We start from the raw sequence: 8,725 nt of genomic DNA, 5'->3' as shown, positions 1-8,725 counted from the left end.
CGCGTTAAAGGCTCGCTGTTTATCCAATTAGCGGACGCAAATGATGTTCGCGGAGAAAAATAATCACTGAAGGTGTGGAGTCCAGTACTCCATTGTGAATATGTTGTGATAAACATATATGAGGTTACTGGCAACGTATGCTGTTTCGTTCACGTCATAAACAAAATCCACGCAAGAGCTGTAATAACCCCAGCCCACGTGACCGCTACAAATACAGCCGCTAGGAAGCTCATATGCGTTAGTAGGCCTTTTGCTAATGATCGTTGCTACACTGCATTTAATCGGAAGTAGATAATAGAGATGACAATATGTTTGGCAAATTGGCAAATAATCTTTGGCAATTAATTGAGTAGCAGTTCTAATTAAAGGTGCACGCACTAACTCACAAACACAGACAACAAAGACACATACATACACACGCACGCACACGCATACGCACGCACACACACGCACAACGCATGCGCATACCAGGAGACCACAAAAACCTGTAATAAAACAAAACTGCGCTTGATTGGCGGCAGCAATTACACACGCATACACGAATTTGTCTCTCTAGTCGAATGCATCGTCGTTACGATGGATTTGGGTTCAGCCTCTCAAAACACCGCACCAATCTACGCCTGCAACGCGGGGCCGTTTAAGGCACATGCGTATAGGATGTTTAGGACTTTATATGTAGTACGGCGTACATATGTGGCAGACGTTAGGCGGTATTCACTAAATCCGCACATTAAACGTCGTTTATGCGCAGGTAACGGGCAGCATTGATTCTCACTCGGCGCTCGCGTGGCATTTTCTCGCGTGTGTTGTTGATAGCAGAAAGCGACAGTTTCTCCCAGCGATGTGATATATCATGACGCCGTCAGCATATAACGAATGTCAATTCAAGTGAAGTCATACAAGACGCGATGCTGGAACACATGCAATGCCATGCACGATAGTAGGTGCGCATGGCAACAAACGAATTAGCGTTTCGCATAAATGTGTTTGCTTGTCGCATTCATATATGATCAAGAGCTAATAATACCAATTAATATTACCTAATAATTATAATAATAATAATAATAGTAATACCTAGGTATTATTAGCTCTTGGTATGATGGGTGTTGAATGACATAAGGGAAAGTCAGCCATATAACAGCCACAATATATAATTTCTATAAATATAGTTAACCAAAGAATATCAATATGGGGAAGAAGAAGAAGAAGAAGAACGAGAGGGGTGAGAGAGCAAGACCAAACTAGGACGAAAAAGGCAAGAGGGCGAGAATGCGGGACAGAAACAGTGACCCATGAATGCAGGCGCCCGCACAGACTCACGCGCGCGCACAAACAAATACACACACACACACACATGTGATGTAAAGCACGTTACAGCGTGTATGCGTGATGTAAAGCACGTTACAGCGTGTATGCGTGATGTAAATCACGTTACAGCGTGTAAGCGTGATGGTAGGATTGTCGTCGTGCAGTGGGATATACAGAATACATGCACAGAAGTTATATGTACTTGTACTTATGGTGCTAACTCGCCTACACCGTATATCTTTCTCCCCTCACCATCTCTCTCCCTCTTTTCATCTATCTTTAATGTGCGTACTCTCTCGCTCTGTTTCCTTGCCCCATATTGTCCCCTCTCCTCATCTTTATCTCTCTCGCTTTTACCCTCTCCCTATCTTTATCTCTTATCTCATATCACTTTCTCCCTCTTTTTAGCGCGCACATTTTTTCGCTTTGTCTGTATCCCCCTCTCCCCCATCTCGCTCGCTCTCCTTTTTGTCTTCTCTCATACCCCCATCCTTTTCTCTTACCCCACCCATCTCCCTCTGCTTTACTCGCCAGCTACAGTCACGCACTCACACGGCGTTGGCAGGTATTAGCGGCTTCGTGCGTCTGTTAGTGTCGCGCGTGCGGATCGACGGTGCATGATGGATGACGATGCGCGGCGGGCTGCGCATGTTGGTCGCGTTCGCATGCTTCGGCGAGTAGATACTCGACCCGCCGCAGCAGATGATGCCGTTGATGCCGTTTCGAAAGTGATTGTTGAGCAGCCAGAAGAGAATCGGGTTGCACGCCGAGTTGGCGTGCGCCAGCAGCAGCGTGAACGGCAGAACCTGCACGCCGAGCGACGTCTGCTGCAGGTCGAACCACAGCGAGCAGATGTTGTACGGCAGCCAGCAGACGACGAAGCAGGTGACGAGCGCGATGAGCATGCGCGCGATGCTGCGTCGGCTCACCTTGTTGCCGCAGCCGCCGCTCGTGTCCGAGTCCTGGCGCGACACGTTCGTCGTCGCGCTCAGCGTCGAGCAGACGACGTAGTGACAGTAGACGATTACCGAGCATGGCGCGCTGTAGACGACGATGAGCATGAAGATGGCGAACGCCTGCTTCGACGCCTCGCTCGACCACGACTCGACGCAGAACGAGATCTGGATGCCGAACTCCGGCAGGCTCTCCTCGAAGACCCGCCGCACGTACAGCAGCGGCATCATGAAGATTGCTGAGACGAGCCAGATAAGGCCGAGCAGCTTGATGCCGTTCTTGTGGTTGCTGATGCGGCGGAACAACTCCGGATGCTTGACGGCCAGGTAGCGGTCGAGACTGAGCGCCGTCAGCGACAGAATGCTGGCGGCCACCGCCACACCTGCAACGAACGGAGGAGTCTAGTAGAGTAGAGTAGAGTAGAGTAGAGTGAAGCGGAGCCGAGCCGAGCCGAGCCGAGCCGAGCCGAGCCGAGCCGAGCCGAGCAGAGCAGAGCAGAGCAGAGCGGACACAGTCGTCGGCACAGTCGTCGACCACAGTCGTCGGCACCGTCGTCGCACAGTCGTCGAACACAGTCGTCGCACACGGTCGTCGGCAGCAGTGTCATCGGACAGTCCGTCGGTAGCAGTCGTCCGCTCAGTGCGTCGGCAAACCAGAACAGTTTCTGTTTGTCAGTGACCTTGTTTTTTTTTTAAAAGTCTAATTGACAGTTCAACACTAGTCCCATCAGCTAATCCTTTTGATGCCCAATTCCAACGCCCGCTCAACGCATTAGTAGGCATTGCAAAGCAACGTGCGAGGCCAAGGACGCTACATATACACAAGGATGAAGAAGCAGATTGGCTTGTGTGGCTTTTCGGCCTCAAGGACGACCATCTATGGACCATAATGCAGCTGAAACGGCTGCGCGAGATCCGCCCGCCCCAGAGACCAATAAGCAGAACAAAACTAACTGTTCTGGACCATATATGACGCAAATAATGGCAAATATTTGGGCGCAGATATGGGCGGCGCTCCTCTCCTTGTTATAACCTTATATGTAGCTCCTTGCGTGAGGCTAACACTGTAAGCGCTATAAGTGTGCTCCACCTCCGCCTAACACACGATATCTAGATGGAGATCGAGTACAAACACAATTAGCGTTTATTCACCTCCTGATATCGATAAAATTCTTAGGGCTATTAGATTATGTACGTAGATGTAGTATGTGAGTAAGCGTAGAGCGGGTAGACGTACGCCGTAAGACTATACGAGACAGACGTAGACGTACGTTAGACGTAGACACAGCTACTAAGAGCGTAGACGTAGAGCGTAAGACACATACAGTAGACGTAGAACGCTAGACGTAGACACAGTACGTAGACCGTAGATGTATATGGCATAGACATAGATATGGATTGGATATAGGGTGTGGTGTAGATAAATATGCCATGTAACGTAGTATTCGTGTAATCGAGATACATTAGAACTGGTCCTGCGATTGCGCTTCTCCACTCACCTGAGAACAAGTTAACAGCCAATGCGTTAAAGGTCAGCAACGAGGCGTACTGATCTGCGTTCACTATAGCTGCTTTTGTCGCAGTAATACACACAGCCTGCACTCGTAGGAAATCTGCTATCGTCGAGTAAGAAGGCTTGTCGCCGATTGTATCTACTCACTCTTTGCTAAAGTTACCCTATATGTATTGGGGTCGGGCCTTTTGTTTGTTGGCTCTGCCAGCGTTTTATTATAATGAATCACAGAGAAATGGCTGTCGCGCACAGAGGCTGTATAATACAATCGAAGTAGATAATAGGAGAGCTATTAATTTACTTCTGATCACAATGTTTATGCACACGCAAAGAAATTTATGCGTGTGGTGTGTGTTTACGTATACGCGTCTCGTTGCGCTGAGAGTGTGTTGTCTGCGTGTTGCCTGTCTGTGCACTGTCCTGTGTGTGCTGTGTGTGTGTGTGTTGTGTGTGTGTGTTGTGTTGTGTGTGGGTGTGTATGTGTGTGTGTGTGGTGTGTGTGTGTGTGTGTGTGTGTGTGTGTGTGTGGGTGTGTGTGTGTGTGTGTATGTGTGTGTGTGATGTGTATTTCGTTTGTGCCGCGCGACGTGAGTCTGTGCGGGCGCCTGCATTCAGGGTCACTGTTTCTGTCCCGCATTCCTCGCCCGTCGTTGCCTCTTTTCGTCCTAGTTTTGGTCTTGCTGCTGTCACGCCCTCTCGTTCTTCTTCTTGCTTCTTCTTCCGCCATATTGATATTGCATTTGGCTGTTAACTATATTATAGAAATTATATATGTGTGGCTGTTATATGGCTGACTATTCCGCCTTATGTCATTGCAACACACCGCATCCAATACAAGAGCTAATAATACGCTAGAGGTATTACTATTATTATTGATTATTATATTATAGGGTAACTATTAATTGGTATTAATTAGGAGCCTTGACTCATATTATGAATGCGAACATAGCCACCCACATTATGCGAAACGCTAATTGTTTGTTGCATGCGCACTACTCTATCGTGGCCATGCTATTGCATAGTCGTTCCAGCACTAGCGTCTTGTATGACTTCACTTGAATTGAACATTCGTTATATGCTGACGGCGTCATGATATATCACAGCATCGCTGGGAGAAACTGTCGCTTTCTGCTATCAACAACACACGCGAGAAAATGCCACGCGAGCGCCGAGTGAGAATCAATGCTGCGCCGTTACCTGCGCATAAACGACGTTTAATAGTGGGCGGATTTAGTGAATACCGCCTAAGCGTCTGCCACATATGTACGCCCGTACTACATATAAAGTCCTAAAACATCCTATACGCATGTGCCTTAAACGGCCCCGGCGTTGCAGGCGTAGATTGGTGCGGTGTTTTTGAGAGGCTGAACCCAAATCCATCTAACGACGATGCATTCGACTAGAGAGACAAATTCGTGTATGCGTGTGTAATTGGCTGCCGCCAATCAAGCGCAGTTTTGTTTTATTACAGGTTTTTGTGGTCTCCTGGTATGCGCATGCGTTTGTGCGTTGTGTGTGCGTGCGTATGCGTGTGCGTGCGTGTGTATGTATGTGTCTTTGTTGTCTGTGTGTTTGTGAGTTAGTGCGTGCACCTTTAATTAGAACTGCTACTCAATTTAATTGTCCAAAGATTATTTGCGCAATTTGCGCAAACATATTGTCATGCCCTATTATCTATTTCCGATTAAATGCAGTGTAAGCAACGATCATTAGCAAAAGGCCTACTAACGCATATGAGCTTCCTAGCGGCTGTATTTGTAGCGTAGTCCCGTGGTGTGGCTGGGGTTTATTACAGCTCTTGCGTGGATTTTGTTTATGACGTGAACGAACCAGGCATACGTTGCCAGTAACCTCATATATGTTTATCACAACATATTCACAATGGAGTACTGGACTCCACCCTTCAGTGATTAATTTCTCTCGCGCGAACATCATTTGCGTCGCGCTAATTGGATAAACAGCGAGCTTTAACGCGCACATCTAGACAACTCAAGCAAAATATTACTGGGAAAGTTGACCGGCGATATACTAGTACGCACGGCGGTCGTGGCCCGAGGCAATGCATCGTTTTCATCATGCATAATTAGCTTCTTACCTGTGGACACACAGACGCGCGCCACACACAGCACACGCGCGCACCGCCCTCCCCCACACACAACATACACAGAGCGCATGGCGTGGCGGGTACTAAACATGTAAATAACTATAAATATAAGAACTTCTCTGGTGGTTCCGCTCGATAGGTTTATGATCAATTAAACAAGGCGCTGCTGTCGTATTCAATTGCGCGCCTAAACGATATTGGCAGTACGTGGGCCACGGAGCTGTAAGTAAACGCGGGTCTTTCATCTCCAGTAGGTTATTACTCCGCCAGGGGCATGGCGGGGGTTATGTTTTTCACCGCGGGAGTTTTTGAGTGTTGGTTTGTGTGTTTGTGTTGTTACCCATGCACGTCTTTCAGTTCACTTTGCCGCTAGTGGCGCTGGCTGTAGACTTACAAACACGCACACCGACAGGCCTATAGCGGGCAAACCAACAGTCCTCGGCCCACCAACGCTGCACCGCTCCGCCACTAATGCCGATGCCAATCTTAAATTATTTAATTAATTAATTAATTAATTAACTTTTTCCACTCTCAATTAATTAATTAATTAAATTAAAAAATTCACCCATTGAGAGATTCAGGCTGCGCTTGGCGGAGGTCTGTGCTCTCCGAGTGTTCTAGTTGAGCTATACCGGCATTCTCGTCAATGGCAGCAGGCCTGCAGCAAAAGCACGCAGGCAGGTGGCGACAAAATATGTGGAAAAATTTGGTCTGCTTCGCCCCTTCCTTCTACATCGTCCGCTTCATCCTTCTTTCTTCCTCCCCTCATACTTCCCTTCGTCTCAATTTATTTTCTGCTCGCTCGCCTTTCGCTTCTTTACCTCCGTCTCCGTTTTCCTTCCCTACTTCCTCTCCTCTCCTAACTGCTCCTCCTGCTACTGATCCTCGCTCCGTCCCTTTCTTTCGCTCCAATTTTTACTTTCTCCGTCGCCTCTTCCTCGCCTAACCTGCTTCTCTTCTATTACCGCGTGCTTCTTTCCTGCTTCTTCCTCTTTCTTCCTGCCCCTCCTCCTTCTCATCCTCCTCCTCTTCCTTCTCTCTCCTCCTCTTTTCTTTTCGCTCCTCCTCGCTCTTTCATCCCGCTTCGTCCTTCTCCTCGCTACCTCCTCCTCCTCCTTCTCCTCCTGCTCCGCTACTTCATATGGCTTCTCTCACTTCATGCCTCCCTCCTCCCTCTTGCGCTCCTCCTCCCTCTTCCCCTCCTCTTCTCATTTCCCTCCTCTTTTTCCTTCTCCTACTCGTCGTCTTCGTTGTCTTCGCGTCGTTTATCGCTGTCGTTGTATTCCTACTTATAACTAGACAGAGGGCACTCACGAGAGTGACATACCTCCGCCAGAATGTAACATGTATGTGTATAACAGCTGCTCGCTGCTGGCTGCTGCTGACTGGACGCCCTAAGGCGAGCTGCTGCTGTGACTCAACGCCTAAAGGCGAGCTGCTGCTGAATCGATCGCGCGAAACACATAGTGGCTAACACACACACGACGAACACACACACGAAACACACACACGAGACCGATTACATTACCTCCTTGGCGGAGGTAATTATGCTTTCTCCTCATCCTCTTCTGTATTTTTCTGGCTTCTCCCCTTATTATCTAATCCTTCTTCGTCTACTTCTTCAACTCCTCTTCTGCTGCTACTGCGTCTCCTCCTACTCTTCGTTTTCGGCTCCTTCCATTGTTCATCCTTCTCCCTCTTCTGTTATTCCGTCTCCTTTTCTGCGTTTCTCTTCTTTCCTTTTCCTCATCGTCTCCTCCTACTGCTTCTCATCTTCATCTTCTTTCTCGCTCCGCCGTCCTTTTGGCAGTAGCTGCTGCTGTTGCTGTTGCTGTTGCTGTTGCTGTTGCTGCTGCTGTTGCTGTTGCTGTTGCTGTTGCTGTTGCTGTTGCGGTTGCTGATGCTGTTGTGTTGCGGTTGCTGTTGCTGTTGCTGTGGCTGTTGCTGTATTCATAATAATTATCTCGCGCGACCCGCCAGCAGCAGTTAGCAGTTCCGCTAGTCGTCTTATCGTCCCATTGCTGTTTCCGCTGTCGTCATCGTCGTCGCCGACACCACATTTTATGCTCAATCCCATCGCAACAGTCCAGCATGCTCCCTTGACAATCGCGTGTGACGTCGTCACTATTTCTCTCTCTCCCTCCTTCTCTCCTCTTCTCTCCCCTTCTTGCTCTCTCTCTTCCTCTACTCTAAAACTCTACTCCTACTCTACTCTAGCTGCTACTCTACTCTACTCTACTCTACTCTACTCTACTCTACCTGCTAACTCTACTCTACTCTAACTCCTACTCTACTCTACTCTACTCTATTCTACTCACTACTCTACTCTACTCTACTCTAACTCTACTCTACTCTACTCTAACTCTACTCTACTCTACTGCTACTTCTGCTGCTTCTCTGCTCTGCTCTGCTGCTGCTCGCTCGGCTCGGCTCGGCTCGGCTCGGCTCGGCTCGGCTCTGGCTCCGCTTCACTCATACTCTACTCTACTCTACTCTACTAGACTCCTCGTTCGTTGCAAGGTGTGGCGGTGGCCGCCAGCATTCTGTCGCTGACGGCGCTCAGTCTCGACCGCTACCTGGCCGTCAAGCATCCGGAGTTGTTCCGCCGCATCAGCAACCACACAAGAACGGCATGCAAGCCAGCTGGCTCGGCCTTATCTGAGCTGGTCGTCTCAGCAATCTTCATGATGCCGCTGCTGTAGCTGCGGCGGGTCTTCGAAGAGAGCCTGCCGGAGTTCGGCATCCAGATCTCGTTCTGCGTCGAGTCGTGTCGAGCGAGGCGTGCGAAGCAGGCGTTTCGCCATCTTCCATGCTCATGCGTCGTCTACAGCGCGCCAATGCTCGGTA

General features: G+C 49.0%; 1 protein-coding gene across 1 annotated transcript in view; it reads right to left on the bottom strand.

Annotated features, from left to right (window-relative positions):
- Positions 1-1,856: 1,856 nt before the first annotated feature.
- Positions 1,857-8,725, bottom strand: part of LOC106807164 (orexin receptor type 2-like) — an 18,740-nt gene continuing 11,871 nt past the window's right edge. The window contains exon 2 of the mRNA XM_014809432.1: positions 1,857-2,644. Coding sequence (XP_014664918.1) covers positions 1,857-2,644 — 788 coding nt within the window. The remainder of the gene's footprint in view (positions 2,645-8,725) is intronic.

This window comes from Priapulus caudatus, unplaced genomic scaffold (genome assembly GCF_000485595.1).
Source record: "Priapulus caudatus unplaced genomic scaffold, Priapulus_caudatus-5.0.1 Scaffold198, whole genome shotgun sequence".
NCBI classification, from domain to species: Eukaryota; Metazoa; Priapulida; class Priapulimorpha; order Priapulimorphida; family Priapulidae; genus Priapulus; species Priapulus caudatus.
Note: the sequence above shows the minus strand (reverse complement) of the source record. Positions and strands in the feature narration are given on the sequence as shown.